The 22,767-nt window shown below is 35.5% G+C and overlaps 1 protein-coding gene across 6 annotated transcripts in view; it reads right to left on the bottom strand.

The window, feature by feature from the left end:
- Positions 1–22,767, bottom strand: part of sema3aa (sema domain, immunoglobulin domain (Ig), short basic domain, secreted, (semaphorin) 3Aa) — a 165,942-nt gene that overhangs the window by 35,579 nt on the left and 107,596 nt on the right. The window contains 1 exon segment of one of the 6 annotated variants that reach the window (NM_131060.1): positions 21,137–21,606. The exons of the other annotated variants lie outside the window; for them this stretch is intronic. Within the exon segment in view, the coding sequence (NP_571135.1) occupies positions 21,137–21,248 (112 nt within the window). The 5' untranslated portion in view covers positions 21,249–21,606. 6 annotated transcript variants of the gene reach the window in all.

Here is a 22,767-nt window from a genome sequence, read left to right as displayed (position 1 = left end):
ATAATCCAGCACTAATATTTATGTAAAAAAAAAACAAAAAAAAAAAAAACATACACTTATTCTCACGTGCACTTCAACTATATAAAATAAATGATTAATCACTCATTCATTCATTTTCTTTTCAGCTTAGTCCATTTATTAATCAGAGGTCACCACAGCGGAATGAACTGCCAATTATCAAGCATATGTTCCACGCAGCGGATGCCCTTCCAGCTGCAACCCATCACTGGGAAAAACCCATACAATCTCATTCACACACATACACTATAGACAATTTAGAATACCCAATTCACCTGTAGCGCATGTCTTTGGACTTATGGGGGAAACCGGAGCACCCGGGACCAGCGAACCAGTGACCTTCTTGCTGTGAGGTGATCATGCTACCCATTGCGCCATTGTGACAACAAAATATATGATATATATATATATATATATATATATATATATATATATATATATATATATATATATATATATATATATAAACAAACTTCTTGCTGACAAATGGATATATCCTAGCAGTTTGAAGTATAAATATTCAAAATTATATTTAATAATAAGTAGTTTGGATGTTTATAAACTCATTATTTACACTTTTATAAAAGATTTATACAACTATTAAAAGCTATTTGAAAAACAACACCAATAACTTGTTTAGTTACAATTTCCTAAAATTCTTAGGGGGCCACAACTGTATCTTTCCAAACAAAGAAAAAAAAAGGCTATATTTAATCAAGTATATTACTGGCTAAACCATGTAATCATTTATATGAGGTTAAGACATGGCTGGACAACAATACTTCTTTGCATGAGCTAGAGCTGAACTCTTAGACAGCCATTAAAAATTTATATACAGTACATTTCACAGGCATTTCTATGTACATTTCATATATAAAGCCAGAGGGCCTGATTTAGCGCTTATATGTATGAAAACAGTCAGCAGTTTGCCAACAACTTCATCTTTCAGCACCAGCAGTAAAAGCCTGCATTAAATCTGGGTGTGTCAACCATATTTGCACAATTCATCAGATTAAATCACCCGCAATACACGACCACACGCAGTTTGCTAGATTGCAAATTAGCAGCGCTCTATTTGGAATCCCAGTAACTCGGGTCAGAAGAAGAACTAATCAAGCAAAACTGCTGTTGTTCTGGCAGACGCAGCCAAAGAAACTATCTGTTCGACAGACACTGCGAAAAAATATAACGACCTGAGACACAAAGTCTGCCAAAATTGTCACTCTCCCAGCAAGCTAGGCAACAAGGTCGGATATAAAGAGAAAAAAAAAAGGAAAAATAAAATCCGAGTGAAAGGAGATGAAGTGAGAGTGATACGAAAGAGGTGAACGAGAGAAATGAGTTTGGAAAAGCGCTCCGGCCAGAACAGCTGCTCATGGGAGAGGGTGAGGTCAACATTTCTGCAACGTTTCTGCAACACGCACACGAATCATAATCAACACTGACATGCAAAGACTGCAGCTCCTCTCCAGAGCCCGGATCAATCCGCTCCTATAGTAGCCATCTGCGTTTCTCCTCGCTCGGATTCTGGACATCTGTGCGGTTGTGGAGAGGGAGAACGCGAGCGAGGGGAAAGCGTTAAGGGGAAACAGACCATCCTTTTCTTTGGCTGTGTCAATAACACTGCATATCAAATGTTGAGCAGCATTCCCAACGGACGGGCACAGTTCAGTCTCCAGTCCATTCTCTGATTTCAACACCAGAGTTTTATTAACCAATCACAAGCAATATTCAGATATATAATCATGGATGCCAGGCTGTTCTGACAGACTCCGGCTGAGTCAGATTATTAGGCTGGCTTGTGTAGCAAGCCAGACTACTGTTATCCTATTTTTCTTCTGAGACTAAAAAACAAAACGCATCTCCTCCTAGAGCTTTCGAGCTATGACCACCAAACTCACACCAAACCTTCAAACTGGTCTGACTCGGTGTGCTATATCTTTTCCAACTGATCCGACTTTCGGTTTTCTGAAAAACGTCCCGGGACCGTCGGAAAAATCCCATTGACTTAACATTGGACCAGACTTTGTGACCTCATAACTCTGCATCAGACTGTCACACAGACTTCTAACTGGGCTCATTTAATTCAGACTACCTAAATGCCAATACCTGATGAGCTTTTAACTTTCTGGCCACGCCCTAGTAACCACTTTTGGGACCCTAGAAACTGTCCCATAGACTTCCATTCAAAAGACTGTCGTTGACTTTACATTGGATCAAACTTTGTGAGCTCATAACTCTGCATTAGACTGTCCTACAGACTAATGGCTGAGCTCATTTAACTCAGACAACCAAACTACGAATAACTGACGAGCTTTTAACTTTCTAGCCACTCCCTAACAACCAGATACTGCACCCTAGCAACTGTCCCATAGACTGCCATTATAGAGGCATTGATATTATAGAGAGATTGATATCGTCATGCTGTAGTGTTATAGCAACATGCTAATTATGATTAGCTAAGTACTTTAACATTCTAGAAATGCTTAATATCTATCTATCTATCTATCTATCTATCTATCTATCTATCTATCTATCTATCTATCTATCTATCTATCTATCTATCTATCTATCTATCTATCTATCTATCTATCTATCTATCTATCTATCTATCTATTCATACTTTTTAAAACTGTTTAAACTAAATAAACTATTACCAACAGGCTTTCACAAGCCAGCCTCAAAGTTTGTCTCGACAAACTTTAATAATCTAGTTGAGTTTGTTCTCTTTCATCTGAGAGAAGAAGTACAGAGTCTGTCACCAGGAAGGGAGTAACTTGAATTTGACACAAGACCACAAGTAAAGTAACTGCTGTGCTATAGTACATATAAAATGAAACATAGCACACTGGTTTTACTATTTAATGATGGAAATTTACTATTCAAGAGATGGGAAGCATTGTTTTAAATCAATGAATATTTCCATTTAGCAAGAATCCAATCAAGTTAACCAAAAATGATTTTTCATTATATAAAATGTCCATTTAAAATAAATTCAGCTTTTTTTGACATAGTTTTTATTCATCAAATTATCTAATTTCTACCAAAATATTATTATATTAAACTTAAACTATCCAATACTATTTTCGACTTTGATAAAGCTGGATGATATTACCACAAAGATTATTAATGTTTTATTATACATAGATTTATTGTGGCTTACTAAAAAAGTTGTCACATTTTAAATACCAACTCCCACTATTTACTAATGGCTTATTAAGATGTTGGCTGTTATTTAGTACTTGTATAGATGACCTTATTATAAATCCCTAATCCTAACCAATACCAAAGCCCAACTACTATCTACTAGCAGCAAATTAGTAATTAACTGAGCTCAAAGTCTTCGTTAATAGTTTAACAATATCAACAATTTTACATTTAAATATATTGTGTGATCAAAAGTTGCATTGTCAAATACAAATTTACAATCAACATTGGTGGCAATTAAACCAAGACCTTCTGAACATGTTTACTATGTACTTGTCAAAAAAAAAAAAATTGAAGATGGAGACGTCTGTGGAGAAGTCAAACTAGTAAAGCATTCTGAATGCCTAAGTTTAAAAAATGACCTCAGAATGCAGCGACTGACCAATCAGAATCAAGTATTCTTAAGAGCAGTTTAAGAATTAATATCATACAAGCACTATCTAATCAAAAAAATCATCTATTCAGTATCTTTAAAGACCTCTGAAACAAATAAACTAATATGCAAAACCAATAATGTAATACCAGGAGTTCTTTAACCTCAAAGGACCACTTATTTTACATTCTTTTACTTATTTATTTATTTTTTTTTACATTGGCAGAAAAATTCTGATACAAACTTTAACTTGTGTGTACATTGTTTCTTTCAAAACACGGTGCTGGAGGGCCAGTGTCCAGGATATTTTACTTCCAACCCCAATTAAACACACCTGAACCATCAAGCTCTTTCTAGGTATACTAGAAAAATCCAGGCAGCTATGCTGAAAAAAGATTGAGTGAAACTCCCCAGGACAGAGTTTGGACACTCTTCATATACTGTATATAGGGTAAAGAAGGAACAAAAAGATAAAAAAAAGAAAATCAGAGGGAAAAAAACTAAATAAAAAATAAAAAAAATAAACTGGGATATTTCTGTTAAGCTTCTCAAAGTACCATTTTTAATCTATTCAAGAACCCAAAACATGGCTCTTGAGTAGAGAAATTGCTATTAAAGAACCTAAAGTAGCTGAAAAGTATTGACTAATTTATTCTGCGACTCAGCCCTCTAGATTTATAAGGTCATATTCAGGAAATAAAGTAAAGGCACAGTGCTTTTCTCTAGCCAGACTCGGGGGGAGGCCTGAAAGAACATAGGAGGACTTCCTAGAAAGAGACTACACCTCAACTGTCTCTTATTCTCTCCCCTGACTCATTATTCTCACTCATCTAGTATTTGTTTCTCTGAATCTGCCAAATATTCTTATTCTTAGTCTTCCTTTCCCCTGCCAGTCTCTGTATTAATGCTGTTAGGTAAAGTTCTCCAAAGCCTTACTCTTCTGCCATTCTGGCTCAAGATCTGACGGCAGTGTCTGGCAGTTTCACTATCCCTCAGCTCAAAGTGAGCGACTGGTGCGTGAACTCTGAATAATGGCCTTTTTTTTTTAAATATGCTGGCAAGACCATCACAAAAGGTAGCCGTCATATGGTCTGCGATCATACACAAACACACACTTTTTATCCGGGGATACATCAACCTGGATAGGAGCTTAGAGTAAATGGAGTGTGAGTTTAAAAGGGGAAGGAAGACTAACTAAAGTCTCCGTCTCTGCCCTGCAGACTGAGAAGCGTGCTGTCAACTCTTCATTTATTATAGAAAAGTATTGCAATCACTTGATTTTTAAACCTCAGTACACTGCAGGTTTCATTCACACACATTTGCTTCCAACAGATTTATGATTAGCAATAGAAAGCAATTTATTAACAACTCAGAGCTAGCGGTTATAGCAAGTTCTCAATTGCGCTGAGCCGCAATGCACGTTTAAAGGAGTAGTTAACGCTAAAATTAAAAAGATTTTAGAATTCACACACCCTCAAGATATTTAAGCTGTACAGTATGTGACTTTCTTTTAGACAACACAATCAGTTTTGTTAAATAACGTGCTATTTTTTCTATAGCTTTATTATGATAGTGTATGGTACCCAAGTTTTTGATACAGCTGTAAGCATATCCACTTTTCATCAAATTAAACCATAAATATCCAGAATTGTAATGACATGCAGAAAAGCAATTGTTTGCTGTAAGAGATATTGAGATATTAAAAACTTTTTAAACTCTTCTAAGTGGCTTCCAGCAACTGCTATATTGTTGGTTACAAGAGAATTGTGTTGCATCAAATGGTTTAGGACAAAAGCAAAGCGAAATTGCCTTCAAATAGCGAATAAGCATTGTAATTCAGCATTTTATTCATTCTTTAATGCCTAAATGCATCACAGTTGCACAGGAATAAAGGAATGAAGATGATTTGCTCTTAATGAGTCATCAGATATTCAATGGTTTAATTAAACACACTTTTACATAGCTTGGGTCCCTAGTGACCCTGTACACTCCTTTTCTCATAAAAATGAACTAGAAAACAAGGATTCTATAATAAATTATGAAAATATTAAGAAACACCAAGACGGCTGATGTCTAACTTTACAAAATGAATGAGGGTAAGGGTAGTACATGAAGTCTCAGGGGACTGTAGACCCAAATGTATGTGTGTAAAAGTGAAAGTTTCTGTTTGTATATATAACACAATACATACTGTATCTTTTACAACTTCGCTGGATTTGCATTTAAAAAATGATGTATTGTATGTTTTGTGGTAATATTTTCGTAACGTGTACATGGAACTTTGCATCTGTTATGGCACCTTGTTGCAATTTTAGTTTATTATCCTAAACGGAATAAAAAAGTTAAGTCTGAATCTGATAATTTTCCTATTTAAAGCTTGACTCTTCTGTATTTACATCATGTACTAAAGTTGCCTTTTCCCAGGCAATAAGGCTAGGAACTATATTCTTATTCCGGCGTAATAATGAGAAAACTTTGCTGCTGTACCATAGCTGCAGCAGGCGCAATGATATTAGAGCCGGTTGCATTGGAAGAGTTACCATGGAAATACTATTTTCAGGTGCTGCATAATAACATTGCGCCTGCAGGAACATGGTACAGCAGCAAAGATCTTTGATTATTACACCAGAATGAAAAAAAGTTTGTGTTTCTTTGATAGAGGTCCATTCTTTGTTGGTTCACCAGTTAAAATGAGTGGAAAACGAATCATGTAAAGGAAACATGATTTGTATCTCGGAACTTATGTATGAGCATGTGTTTTAGGGATGGGGAAAAGTTCCTGCCACTGATTTACACTATCTTCGGGTTGAATGACTTATAATTCATTCCCTCATTTCATTGTAGTAACATTGTGGTTTGCTTTCATTTAATTATACCAGATTGAAAAAAAAAGTGTTCCTTTAATAGAGATCCAATCTGTGTCGGTTTAGCAGTTGAAACTGAGTGGAGACGAATAATATAATATAGTGTAAAGGACAAAAAATTGTATCTCTGAATGTAGGTGTGCGCGTGTGCTTGAGGGATGGGGAAATGTGCATGTGCATGTTGCTACCACTGTGCTGTAGCTCTGCCTCGGGCTACCAGCCACCCCAGGAGAGCAGGCGAAGTGAGGAAAGAAGGAATAAAAAGTGAAAGAGTGCTGCAGATGGTTTTGGGCGCTACCTGTTTATTTAAGTCAGAACAATGGAGCGCTTCAAAACACACGTCGTGGATCCTGACACGGTTTTGGCAAACGTTCTCCTTCTCTCTGTTCTCTCAATAGGCTAAGTGTGTGGTTCGGTCTTGTCGGTTTTGTGCATGAGAGAACCTAGATTTTAGAAACAGAGATTTGCTTAACACGCTTTTTCGCCTGTTGCTTTAAGCTCTGGGATATGAATACGCCTGTAGTTTCGCTTCATTTTAACTTGCTCTTGCATGCAACCGGTTACAGGTTTTGCTAAGTTGCCTCAGTAACCACGCTGGATCTCAGCCTTTAAGAGCTTAGTTCCTTGGATTGACAGCTAATGATGGGCTGCTGAGACGCCTGTGCGCCGACATTTGATTCCAGTGAAACCACCAGGAAACATAATAACTGTGTCAAATCTCTTTATGCACATTAGTTTTAATAAAAGACGCCTCTGTAGGAACTGCTGATTTATGTCACGGCCAACTGGCTCAAATTTCCTTTCACAAAGCCAAACGGTGAGGAAAAGACCGGTGTCTGCTCTTTTTGCATGACACATGTGGCAATTACAAAGAAGAATTTGTTTAGCTTAAGGAATAATTCACCCAGAAATGAAAATTGTGTCATTATTTACTTAACCTAATGTCCTTTGAAACCCAAATGAAACTGTGAAGAATTTCCTGGTGACTCTTTTTTTTTTTTTTTTTGTGAATGAGGGCTGGAAATGTCAGTCTCAAAGTCTCAAGCTACCATAAAATGTTTCAAAAGGTGACTCCTACACAAAATCCTGAAGGCTTATGAACTCATGCATCAGCTTTGCATGATGAATAGCCTTAAATGTAAATCTTTGTTTATTAAAAGATCTTGACATTCCCTCTTTCGCTTGTTCATGAGAAAGAAGCAGCGTCCAATTGTTTAATGTTCTTGGTTAAATGGATACGATTCACAAAACCTGTCTGAATGATTTATCCATTCAGCAATTCAATGATCCAGTCACAGGGTTTAACAGCTATGAGGAGGAAGATGTCGATGTCAGTTACACGTTTTCAAACAAGTTCACTTCAGTTTTTAGGTGAAAGTGTGGGTTTTTGAACAGTGTGTCACAGATTTCTTTATCAAACCAGCAAGCACAAATTGTGCATTGTCAGATTTTTCTGACTGCACAATATACAGGTACAGGAAACATTGCTTACTATTTATTCTTTTAAAAAAAGGTTCCCAAAAACAGCTTTCACAATAACACTACAGAAGAAAAAACCTTATCAAACATAACTTTTTAAAAACTATCAATGGCAGTGAAAAAATGTGCATTTCAAGATCATGCTCTTGTGTTTTTACCAAAAAAAAAAAATAAAAATGTGACACAGCAAAAAAATATAACAAGTATTGAATATGAAAGAAAAAACATGTTTTTTATGGATTAAAACATATCTGCAGGTCTATTTTAAGCATTTGATTACTCAACCTTTGAATAGTTCATTATTGATACATACCCTTCCATAATTTCTGGATAACGTGAAATACGTCCCAGGAGGTAAGTTTTTTTGCCGTTTTTGTTTTTGCAAATCCACCAAAGGCCACAGTGTAAGCTTTTTCAGATCTCAAATTTCACTTGCAAGTGCCATTTGCACCTGCTGTTCTCAAGTAAATCCACTGCTGTCGACTGACTGAATGACTGACTGACAGGCTGCTCGATATCCCCACCCACACCTACCCTAAACCCAACCTATAGTGTTTTCAAAAGCACCGATTAACCTGTTCACCGTCTTTCCTAAACCCAACCGACAGTCTTTTCAAAGACAATCCAGAAAAGCCTGATTTTTAGCACGTTTTCAGATCTTTCCACATTCTCACCCTGTTATTTACTTGCTTATTTAAATTTTTGCCTTTTGTTTTTGATTTACGGCTTTCTTCACTGGACTCAAACCCCATCTTCAAGATCAACTCCTCTCTGCATCTCAATTCCGCCAACGTATGTGGCGAGTCATTGGGCAAACTGGTAACTGCGGAAAAGTTGTCGCCACGAAGGTAAGATGTCAGCTGCTAGCCGAAAAGGAACAGAAGCCGTCAGCGGCGTCATACGGGCGGTATGTAACATACGCTTTAAAGATGAAATGCGGCCATACGTAGCTCTAGCTACATAATTCGTGCTCTCCAAAAATGTATACAGGGGTACGTTTTCACAATGAGCCTGTGTGGCAAGAAAAGGTTCAGAAACTAGATGAAGGATGACTCTTTGTAGTGTGCATGTGTCTAGCACACTGATCGCTTTTATAACACTTTAATGCTGCTATAACGGTTAATGACTGAAATCTTTCATTTATATTTTTTATTTAAAATGTATATTTTATTTACTACACATATATACAATATCTCATTTGATTCCCCCCCCCCACACACACACACACAAAATACTATCTGAGAAACAAAGTGATTTTCTATTTTTAGTGTACTATGCCTTTTAAAAATGTTCCCTTGACTACAAAGTATAAAAAGAAACAAGAAAACAAGAGGTCTAATTAAGCTAAATGATTTTTGGGCTCAAAACATAAGCATGTAGTGCCAAAAATGTAAATATCACGTTGTCAGTGGTGTGACATTTCTGCATGTTATGTTTTTTCTCTGTTCTGAAAGTCTGTCGGTGCACACCGCTAAAAATCCTGCATCCTCGCTGTTGGTTGTAGACTGCAACACAATATTTGCGCGTGACCGCACAAGATTCCTGTGTTGCCCTGATCCGCAGAGAGAGGGAAGAGTATGTGGAACCGTTTAATTACCCCTGGATCTGCTCGCGACATGACGGGTGAACCGCAGAGTCTGTTTAAAACTGGCCCGCGGCCACAGACTGTGCAGCGAAAGCACAATCCACTCTCCACTGCTCCAGATGACACACAAAACAGAGAGCACCGCTGACAGCCACGGAGATGTGCCATTCAAAAAAATAGCCCAGAAAGGAGTTTGACAAGAACGAATGCTTTAAGTGCTGAAAGATAACTACATGTACATTAGTACGGATCTTTAACAATACACTTCCATTTCAACTCTCAACTTTCATTTACAAAATATTTACAGCATTTACTATACTCCCTTTACAAGCAAGGCTCCTGACTGAGAATTATCTACTAAAGAACCATCCCAGTAGACATGATTTCATATTAATTATCCATCTTGATGTTGGAGTCTGACCCCTGTATACTGACATTGGGTTCTGACGTCAAACCGATTTTCATATACAACCAGAATTAAAAGTGGGTCTGATGTTGAAGTCAAACGTTAATTCTACCTCTTTGTGACGTTTAGTGCCTGCTGGGATGTTTAAATGGTCTTAAATGAAACTAAAATGTGTGAAAATGCTTTAAATTGCATTCAGGATTAATGACAATAAAGTGATGTGTTTGCTTATTAAAAATAATAAAACATCTTATTAAAATTCTTTCTCAGAACAATGAACAATGAGCCGTGCTGTCTGATGAAAAAGAAATGATTGCTATAAACCTGATCTTTATAATAAGTCAGTTTCTATAATTGTAATAAAACAATAATGTGTATTTGATTTTGCTTTTTGAATTAGACTTGGTAAGTGAATCATTCAGTGAGTTTATTTTAAATCTAAAAAGTTTTTTTCAGTAAAATATTTTACTTTATCTAAAAATTTTACTGAATTTCCTTTGTAATGTTGAAAAATTGGTAACCGTTAACTTCCATAGTGGTTGACTTTAATACAATGGAAGTTTCTAACATTCTTTAAAATATATCATTCTGTTGTGTTAAACAGAAAAAGAAACTCTTAAAGGTTTGGACCCACTGGCGGGAGTGAATAGTGAGTAATTTTAAATTTTGGGGTGAACTATCCCTTGAAATGCTGCACAGATTGGACGAACTGCATTAAATTGGATTTTTTTTACAAAATAAATTAATTTTGATAATTAAAAAAAGATCAAATTAAATCAAATTAATGAAATAAAGGTGGTTCATTCCGCTGTGGCGATCCCTGATAATTAAGGGACCAAGCCAAAGGAAAATGAATGAATAAAAAAACAAAAAATAATAAAATTAAATCAAATGGAATTATAAATAAATAAATAAAAGAAAGTTCAATTAAATAAATTTAACTTAAATAAAGGCGGTTCATTCCGACCTTCTGACCCCTGATAAATAAGGGACTAAGCCAAAAGAAAATTAATGAATAATAATAAATAAATAAATAAATAAATAAACAAATAAATAAATAAATAAATAAATAAATAAATAAATGAAATAAATGAAAAAAAAAATAAATTAAATTAAATTTATGGCTGTTTAATTTGGAATTTGGTTTGAACAAGTAGGACTTTTGATTTGTGGAGGTACTGTAATATTACCTTACCTCTTTTGTCTGGAGCAATGACAAGCAAAAAATGCACACACGCTATTTCCCACAGCTACTTATTTAAGTCGTACGTAATCTGACTCGTCGAGAAATGCTTGTCTAAGGACACCACTGAAACTAAATAACAGGTGCACCACTTCCTCAACGCTGTACTCAGAAACCTAATACACAACATATGACACACAGGTGTAAACACACACACACACACACACTGTATCTGAACATTCAACCACACTCCTTATTAATAAATCTATGTTGTGAAGAGAAAGCTAAATGTGTAAATCCCTGAGCCAAGTGGGTGCTGAGAGTCATTAAAGCAGTTGAAGATCTAACAGGGCAAACAGAAGGCCATCCACACAAGACTGAACACAACAGGACGTGGTATGAAAAAAAAAGGTCAGTAAGGACAAGCATCTTCCACAACCACAGAGTAAATCATTCATGTAATAGAAAGACTTCAGGTGACCTTCGAGTCCAGGATAGAAGAAAAAGAGCAAAACACAGCAAGAAAGGACACGAACTGTACAAGAAAAACACACAGAATCACAGTTAGAGACAGCAACTTTTACAGGAATAAGCTACTAATATCAAAAAAAACAAATTACAACAAAAAAACCTGAAGTCATTCTTCTTGATTGTAATAACCATAGTCAGTTTGTATAATTAAAATAAATAAAAATGTGTGTGTTTGATTTTGCTTGTTTAAATCAGACTTGGTAAGTAAATCAGGGAGTAAATAGTTAGTCATTTTTAGGGTGAACTGGTTCGAGTCCCATTTGGGTCATTTGTCATTTCTGTGTGGAGTTGGCATGTTCTCTCCATGTTCGCGTGGGTTTCCTATGGGTGCTCCAGTTTCAACTGAATACTCCATATTCAAAGATATGCGATATATGCGAATTTAATCAACTAAATTGGTCGTAGTGTATATGTGTGAATGAGTGTGTATGGATGTTTCCCAGTACTGGGTTGCAGCTGAAAGGGTATCTGCTGTGTAAAACGTATGCTGGATAAGTTGGTGGTTCATTCCATTGTGGCGATCCCTCATGAATAAAAGGACTAAGCCGAAGGAAAATGAATTAATGAATACACCCAATATTTAATTTATTTTTTTCTAAATTGGAGAATATTACAACTACTGGACATTATAATCAAATAATAATTAAAAAAATCAAGTCAATTCAGTCAATTTTAGTGAATCATGTTTTTTTTTCCAAATGTCCAGAGAAAATGTAAATATAAATATAATGTTCTTAGATTTTTAACTTGAATTTGAAACAAGAATTTGAACATTACATTTTCACAAATTTGTGGTTGTAGCGGTTTTTCACCCCTTTATTTTATTGTAGTTGCATTTGTGGTTTTAATTTGTTTTACTATATTTAATTGGACTAAATTTAACAAAGTTAAGGCAATAAATTACAATGTGACTGATTTCAAATAAAGTTTTGTAGTCTCTCTGCAATCTCTTATGCAAAACTGTACTGTATGTCTCTGCATATTATGTGTAGAGCTCTGTACTTTATTACAGTATAGAATAAATCTTTTTGGCTTTTTAATGAAATTTGGTGTAATTTGAGCTAATAAAATATAAAATAATATAATATAATATATTTTTATTATTATAAATTTATATAAGGTGTCACAGTGGCACAGTAGGTAGCACAATCCCCTCACAGCAAGAAGGTCGCTGGTTCGAGCCTTGGCTGGGCCAGTTGGCATTGCTGTGTGGAGTTTGCATGCTCTCTCTGTGTTGGCGTGGGTTTTCTCCAGATTCTCCGGTTTCCCAGGTTGCAGCTGGAAGGGCATCCTTTGCGTAAAACATATGCCGGATAAGTTGGCAGTTCATTCCACTGTGGCGACCCCAGATTAATAAAGTAACTAAGCCGAAAAAAAAAATAATGAGTGAATAAAATTATATAGAATATAGTTTCAAAGATTATATAATTTTATAATAATAATAATAATAATAATAATAATAATAATAATAATAATAATAATAATAATAATAATTTAACAATAATAAATCATAATTAACAGTTCATCTGTAACATAACCACACATGGTAGTCTGTACCTTGACAAACTACACTTTAAAGTAGCTTCATCATGTAAAAAAATAAAAGGAAGGAGAAAGAAAAGGAGAGGGATCTCCTTCTGGTGAAGAGGCTGAAGAGAGACAGCCAAGAGACGGATGCAGATGAGGCCGTGAGAGAAAGGAGAAAGCAGAGCATCATTCCCAGCCTCTCCATATAATCATTCCCATCCAGCCCAAAGAGCTGGCCCGCCTCCAGCTCGCACTTCACCCGGCAGCCAGCGAACAGCCCGCTATTATAGGATGCCTCCAGTCTGCGTCCAGTGCGGTCGGGCGCGCAGTGTCTATTTCGGAAGATTTAGGCTGAATTCCGACGACTCGCAGTCTCTGGTCGTCCCAGTGTCGCCCATCCCAATCAATCCCAGGAGGCCGTGTGGGGCTGGGTAATGAAATGGGAAGCCTGGTAATTATGCCGTAGTGAGTAATTATCAGGTTGTTTCACAAGCACTTTAAAATCCCCGATGCGCCGCTTTACCAGGACCTGACAGCAGGATGACCTCTTTTTTTTTTTTTTTACAAAGGGACCCCCCAATTACAGCCAGCGCCCGCGTGTTGCCACCTGCAGGGGGCAGTGTATTCATATGCACCGAGACCACCTCAGCTGGTATTTATGCGGGGTTTTGGGCACACATGGACCTTGTAACCCGCCACTAATCCTACAGTGTGAATTCACAAGCTCGTAACCACAAGTCTGAGATCCGAAAAGTTCCTAGATCCCACAAGCCAAACAGATGAGCGGCTTGCTGATAGCCCTGACAAGAGTGATTTTCACCACCGGCAGTTTAAGGGGAATAGAGAGGAGATGTATAGCGCTGGTATAATTACAGGCAGGGGGAAATCTATCACTTAACAACTAAGATGGATCTTTTCCGACTGGAATCGTCCGACTGGCCTCCCCTGAATTGCAAACTCTGTGTGCAACTCCTGATAAATCTGCTTGCGAGTAAGCGATCCCCTGTTCTCAGCACTGGCCGGGTCTCTGGAGAGCATGTCTGCGCGTTTATTTGGCTTAATTACTATGCTGCATTCACAGGGGGGAGTGAGAATGAATGACACTTCACTTAACGACTATCCTCTCCTGGCCAACTACTGTCTGCCCACCGCCTTCATTAAAGCAGCCGCTCTCTCTTCCCTCTTCGCCACTCTTCCTCCAGCCTTTCCGCTCTCGTTTTAACACTCAGACTCTGTGTGGGTGTGAACAGCGATCTGTCATACTGCAGAGCATCAAAAGAGCCATCAAGCACCTGTGGACGGTGTCTGTCCATTACACACACACACACACACACACACACAAACACACACAGCTCTATCACCATGGCCAGGTGTCTAATTATCTAAGCCTGCCTCCATTCTCACACATCTTCCTGGCCAGAAAACACATCAGACACATTTCCTGTCTCACACACACACAAACACACACATGCAGTATAATGTCTCAATCACAATTAACCTGTCAGACAACAAATTATTGTATGATATGTGCAGTCATTTTGACCGGTGATATATATCATCAATACATCATATTGTCATCAATTCATCACTATTATTATTATTATTATTATTATTATTATTATTATTATTATTATTATTATTATTATTATTATTATTATTATTATTACATACCCAGACTCATCTGTTTTATAAAAACAAATATTTTAAGACTAAATCGGATAAACACTACTAATTAAAAAAATATATTAGACTGTTATTTCATGTATTATTGACCCAATATTTATCCAATAAATGTCATACATCAAAATGTAAATACAAAAATGCTATATATATATATATATATATATATATATATATATATATATATATATATATATATATATATATATATATATATATATATATATATATATATATTTTTTTTTTTTATTATTATTATTTTTTTTACTGAAATAATAAATGTAATGAATTAACGAAAACATAAATAAAAAATATTTAAAAAAATCGTTTTTAAATATTTGTTATTAATGTTAAATGTTAAATATTAAATATTATATTAAATATTATTTATGAGCTTAAATTTTAAAAATATTATTCATTAGTTAATATTATATATTAACAAATATAATCAAAATATTAATAATTAATTAATTTTATATATATGATATTAATTATATTGATATTATAAATTAACATACACATACACGATATTATTTATTAGTTGATATTATATATAAACATATATATTCAAAATATTATTATTAGTTGATGCTATATATTAACATATATATGCAAAATATTATTATTTAATTAATATTATATATTGAACATATATATATATATATATATATATATATATATATATATATATATATATATATATATATATATATATATATATATATATATTCAAAATATTGTTAATTGATATTTTATATTTACATATATTCACAATATTATTAATTAGTTGATATTAAATATTAACATATATATTCAAATTATTATTCATTAGTTGATCCTATATATTAACATATATTCAAAACATTATTAAATAATTTATATTATATATAACCGTATATCTTCAAAATATGAATTAATTGATATTATATATTAACATATATAATCAAGATATTATTAATTAATTGATATTATATATTACCATTTATTCACAGTTTTATTACTTAGTTTATATTATACATTATCATACATCTTCACAATATTATTAATTATTTCATATTATTTATTAACACATATCCAAAAACATTGTGAAAATATGTACGAATGATATGTCATGGCAACAAAGGTTACAAGTTATTGTCAAAATAAGTGAGCCATGGCTTAATTCTTTTTTATTTTAAAGTTGTTTAGACCAAAGAAAGAAAAAAAAAACTGATAGATGATATATATTTGTTTTCTAACCAGTTACAAAGCATCAATGTGACAGGATTAAAGTTATCTTTCCTTCCATAGCTAACAGTGAGTGACAGGGCATTTTGTCAGATTATTAGTTCCGGATTTCTGTGGCGTCACACTAAGTAGCTGCCCAGACCATATAGAAATCTCACTGCTCCAAAACCCCATTCCACACAAATGCCCATTAAACATCCATTATCATCTGATTGGCTGTGGTTGTGCTACATCACACAGCATTTTCGCAATCATTGGAAACCTTTGAGCAGGTCTCAATTCAACAGGATTCAGAAGAAAAAAAGTTTTAACCAATGGAAAAACATCCTATTGTTCAGAATATGGGCCATTTTGACATGCTGAATGGATGTTTTAAACCGCATGTATCAATCAAAGTAAATCCAAATCCATTACGACACGCGAAAGACACACAGCCATAAAGTGCACAGGTGGCATAAGTTTGGAAAGCATTCTGATGACGCAGCGTGAGACTGTTTTCCCACAATGCTTTGGGCCATCCAAGCACAACAGTATTAACTCAGAGAAGCATGTGATTGATTACAGGTGGACCTGCATATTTTTTATATTAAAGCCTCCAGTCTTTCCTCTTAAAGTTAAACAGCAGATGCTGATGCTCAGAGCTCAGAGTCCCCTCAACCCTCTCTATGCAGTGGAGACATTTTCATGGCATTAATGCAATTAACTCTTTCATTTCTATTTTAAATCCAGAAATAAGTGCTAAATGCCTCTTTTTTATTTGAAAGGAAGTCAATATTTAATGCCTTTATTCAATGCTATAGATTAAAACATCTTATTTGTTTTTTAGTAGAATTCTTTAGCTGTTTTAATGAATCTGAATGACTTATATTGTGTTTAGGCAGTGTTGGGCAGTAACACGTTACTTGTAATGTGTTACTGTAACAGCTTTACTTTTGACAGTAACTAATACGCATTGTACTGTAACACACTGTACAATATACTAACTCCGTTCCCATTACAATATGATGCATCTTTCAATTACTTTGTAAAGTAATTAATTTTGGTTGCAATCTAGTTTGCATCTTCCTGTTTACAGCGGCGACGCATTGTGGGATGCCACAATAGTATCTGGATGCAGCCTTTATGATGCAAGCTGAGATTGCATATATCATAGATGCAATGTCAGAAACAATGCACTCAATCAAGCTAATGACATCATAGCGATGGGTAGGATTAGGGATGAGGTTAGGTGAACCCATTCAAAAGCATTGCATGCAGCTCAGGTTGTATCTGCACCGAGTCTGCGGCCAGACCCCTCTCCAATGCCAACCACCGTAAAGAAGATGCGTCATGTAAGAGGAGCCAGACTGGACTAAAGTCAAGCGAAAGCTAAGATCGAATGCGTGGGGGTACACCAAGTGTGCGCGTGTGCGAGAGACCAGCCTAATCTTACCAGGAAACATAAACATAAGTATTTTACGTTTTGTCAGTTTAGAGGGTAATTCAGTCGTATGAAAATGTACAATTTTAAAAAGGAGGCGTGGCAACCAACCCCACCTCTAACCATCATTGGGTGATGAGCAAATCATACTAAATTGTATGAATTAGATTGTACGAATTTATAAAAATTAGCCATTAAATCAAAAAGTTACGAATTGCCATGTGATTGCATTGGAGAGACAGAGTGTGCACGAGAGAGGCCTAGTGAGCTCGCAAAAGACGCTGAATGCACACAAGGTAGACCAAGAGACTATTAACGTTACTATTATCAATTTCTATTAATACTTTGTTTGCTTTTAAAATAACAAACACACATTTATTATCTGTATAACAAAATTGATTAGTTTAGAAGACACAGCAACACATTTCTGTTATATTTCAGAACACGTTTAATGTAATGAACAGAACACATTTAAATGTAGTGGATTGCTCCGGAAAAAAATTGTGATTTATTTATTTTTTTTATTGTTTTACATATTTTTATAGCTGCATACAACAACAGATAGCAGTGTTTTTGGTGTTGAGTTGCACCAAATTGATTCTGAATGATAATTCAGATTACTTTCATTTAGTTATTTATTTATTTACTTCATAAAGGTTTTGTGTTTGTTGAATATTATTGCTAGTTTTCATACTCAAGCTGTAAAGGAACATCTTAAGGGTTAAATACAGCAACATGATGCTGAAGCAACTTTAGTTTTTACTTTTTTTGTTTTCTGAATATATAACTCAGCTGGTTTACCACTTTTGATATTTTTATTTTTGTGCTGCTGGTTTGACTTAAATACATTATTTTTAAAAAATGACTTTTTATTCAAGTTTGTCTTTGTGTTTGTGAGAATGCAAATTAATTAAAACTGTAAAGCTGATCAACAATGTATTCTAAATGCTGCAATTAAGTGACGTTATAAGGACTTTTTGGAAAAGTAAGTCAAAAATAACTTTCAACAGTACATGCATTACTTTTTGGTGTAAGTAATTACCAATGTAATTGACTTACTTCTTGAACAAAGTAGCTAGTAACTGTAACTAGTTACTATTTTTCTGTAACTAGCACAACATATGCAATAACAAGTAGGTGTGTCAACTAATCAATTTAATATCAGGACAAGCAAAAATAGCTTTACATTTAAGCAAAAAAACCTTGTCAAAGTGTTCTTTTTAAATAATATGAAAAAGAAGTGTTAATTGATTTCAAATTGTATAGGGAACTGAACGATTTATCAACCTTTGAAATGAATCAAAGTAGGAAAGCTCTATGTTATGTGTTTGAAGGAGAACTCATTTTCTCTTTGTAATTGTTGAGAAAGGACTTGATTTGTCTTATTGTTCATCAATGGCTTTGTTGTTGTTTCCAGATAGAAATTAACCTGTCTTTTAATTTGTAGTCACTTTTATATTAAGTAGAAATATGGTCAATAAAGTGTTTTTGAATCAAATCTTTCTTTATCTCGCTCTTCCTTTCTCTCATCACAACACATTCTCGGCCCAAAATAAATCGTCTATTTCACTCCTCCTTCATTCTCTGCCTCTATAAAAGAAATGAGAGGGCGTTGAACGGACCCTGGTGGGGTAAACCCATGCCACACACAGACCTTACAATCAACACACCAGCGGCACAGATCCACTGACAGAACAGAAGGCTATATTTACCAAATGAGGGAGAGAGAGATCACCGCCACACATAGATGCGTATACTTTTGGTCATGTTCCTGAACAAAGAACCACAGCAAGCCCGCTAAGCTTACATTAAAAAGGAAAACAGCCCAAAATATGCCAAAAATGTTGCCGCTTATTTCCGCGAGAGATGAAAGCTCTGGGTTACAAAGAGGCTGCTATAGTCTGGATCGCTCCGCTGTCTCCTTTAAAATAGCACAGAGCGGAGAATAACATGTTTGGTGTTACCACCATTCACGCATAGCGGCCAGCATCACCAAGTGCAATGTATTGAGTACAGTATCAGAGAATGATACTTCAAAATATACAATATGCGAGAGTATGAGTGTGCATACTTGATGCAATGTGAGTAGTCTTGCCAATATGTAGAGACTGTAGATTGTGACAAAGCAAGCACATGCAAAGGAGTATTTAAGCTTCAGTTTAAGTTAAGCTGAAGTGAAAACACATGCTTGGAAATAAAGGATCCAAATGGGAACTTTATAAACAGAGGAACTATTTTTGTGATCAGTTCTTAAAGAAAGCATTTTTTTCACAGTGTGATAAACATTTTACAAAACAAGTATATGAAAAAAGCTTTGACGATTTATAGATGTTTCAGGTTCTTCGCTGAACCATAAATGCTAAAGAAGAACTTTTATTTTTACAAATGCATTTGTTTAATGTTTATAGCAGCAAATAATGTTACACTTGTTCCTCCTCGCTTTGAAACCCCCAAATCTGGGTTACAGTGAGACATTTACAAGTTAAGCTGAACTGAAATCACATGCTTGGAAATAAAGATTTCAAATGGGAACTTAATAAACAAATGAACCATTTTTGGTTCCTTAAGAACCTTTCAGTGACCAGTTCTTTTTTTTTTTTTTGTAATTGAGCTTTTTTATTTTGATCAGTGATCAGTTCTTAAAGGAAGCATTTTTTTTAACAGTGTGATAGACATTTTACAAAGCGAATATATGAAGAAAGCTTTGAATATTCTTCACTAAAACACAAAAGCCAATAAAAACTTTTATTTTTACAAATGCAAAAGTTTAATGTTTATTAACAGCAAATATTGCTCCACTTTTTCCTCTTATCTTTAAAAAACCTAAATTTAGGTTACAGTGAGACATTTACAATGGTAATAAATTTGTAAACATAAAAACTTTTACAACCAGAAAACAATACACAAAAATAAAAAATAAAAAAACAAACATTTACTAATCTTAAGCATGTATAACAGTTACATCTAATTTTATAAATGTATTTCCATGATACTCCTTAAAAGAATGTCAAAATGTTGTATACATTTTTAAAAGGAGCATTATTTTGATATACAAAATAGCTGCTTTAATAAAGCCTACCATTTATGCTTTAAAATCCTCCAAAATGTGCCCTTTTTACTTCTGTAGTAGTGAGTGCTTTTCTGTAGGCTTGGTTTATTCTTCAATAATGATTATGTTCTGTGCTAAGCAACACACTGTTGATTGAATTTAACCCAGGATACTGCAAAGGATTGCTGTAAAATCAATTTGGAGGCATGAGAAATTAGACGTCTGGCCGCAACTGCGGAGTCATTACCCACTATACCTTGTTCAGAGTTCACAAGCCATATGACAGAGCACCAATGCAGAGTTTAAAGCTATAGGACAGTGCACTGTGGAGGAAAAAATGATCTAGAAGAGCCAATGCATGCAGAATCACTACTCTGAACACATGGAAACAATCTGTTAGAACGAAATGAGAATAAATCAAATGCAAGGAAACTGAACGGGACTGTCAAAGTAGACAGAAGGCATGCCAAAATTTATGCATAATGAATTAGGCAGTGAAATGAGAAGGCAAATGCAGTGTTAAATGAGAATAAAATAGTGTGATTCTGCTTGTGTTCGATGGTGATGGGTACGGCTGCAAAACTTACCATTGTAAGAAAGCTTGAGTCTGGGCACGTTCTCTTTGGTGTCTTGGGGTGCAACTCTTCCAGGTAACGCCACCCCACACAACAGCAGAAAAATCCCAACAAGGTAATCCATGGTGCTGGAGCGCTGGCCTCCAGCCCAAGGGGGCTTGTAGCCCACAGTGCCCAGAGCAAAGTGCCTCCCTCTGGGATAGCCTGGATCTTCAGAGTCTCTCCTTACTTCAAAAGATCCAGCGCTTGGAGCTTCTCCCCAAGAAGGCAATCTGAAATCAGATCCCAATCGGAGCAGGAGATGGGGGTTCACATGGCTCCATGTGGGGGGGCCGTTTCACCAGTCGAGGGGGTAAAGGTGTACTCCTTTGGGATGCGTTCTGGGACCGGTGAGTTTTTTCGAGAGAGGTAGAGTTTCAGTTAGGGATCCGGCAGAGCTGCGCTCCGGCTTGGCATACACACACACACACTCCCTCTCATAGGCACTCTCTCACAGACTGCTGCTGCTTGCGTCCACGGCTCAGCCTGAATGAGAGGGAGAGCGAGAAGTACACCATCCACCGGAGCGCAGGAGGAGGGGAGGAGGAGAGGGAGGGAGGAGAGCAGCTGAAGGGGGAGGACAAGGGAGCGGAGCTGAAAGAGAAGGTATGTGAAAGACTCTTCTGCAAAGATTTGCTTGCTCTGTGTCCTTCCTTTCTGCATTGCTTGTATGCTGCACCTACAAATGCATTGTCCTTCCAGCTGCTCTCCTCTTTTTTGGCTTTCTGACAGACGGTCATATTTTATCAATATCCTTGACTCTAGAATATTTATGTCTGTCTGTGTTTGCCTAGGTTTGAGTGTTTATGAGTAATAATTAATATTTCAACAAAATAAAATATATAAAGCATTGGAAAGCAGCTAAATTCACAATAAACAAAGTGCAACAATAAATTCATAACAACATGAAATTATCAATAAACTGATGTGGATTAATAATCTATCTATCTATCCGTCCGTCCATCCATCTGACCTATCTATCTATCTATCTATCTATCTATCTATCTATCTATCTATCTATCTATCTATCTATCTATCTATCTATCTATCTATCTATCTATCTATCTATCTATCTATCCATCCATCCATCCATCCATCCATCCATCCATCCATCCATCCATCCATCCATCCATCCATCCATCCATCCATCCATCCATCCATCCATCCATCCATCTATCTATCTATCTATCTATCTATCTATCTATCTATCTATCTATCCGTTCGTCCGTCCGTCCATCCGTCCGTCCGTCCATCTGACCTATCTATCTATCTATCTATCTATCTATCTATCTATCTATCTATCTATCTATCTATCTATCTATCTATCTATCTATCTATCTATCTATCTATCTATCTATCTATCTATCTATCCATCCATCCATCCATCCATCCATCCATCCATCCATCCATCCATCCATCCATCCATCCATCCATCCATCCATCCATCTATCTATCTATCTATCTATCTATCTATCTATCTATCTATCTATCTACCAATCAATCCATCTATCTATCTATCTATCCGTCCGTCCGTCCGTCCGTCCTTCCATCTATCTATCTATCTATCTATCTATCTATCTATCTATCTATCTATCTATCTATCT

The sequence above is a fragment of the Danio rerio genome, chromosome 4 (assembly GCF_049306965.1).
Source record: "Danio rerio strain Tuebingen ecotype United States chromosome 4, GRCz12tu, whole genome shotgun sequence".
NCBI lineage: Eukaryota > Metazoa > Chordata > Actinopteri > Cypriniformes > Danionidae > Danio > Danio rerio.
Note: the sequence above shows the minus strand (reverse complement) of the source record. Positions and strands in the feature narration are given on the sequence as shown.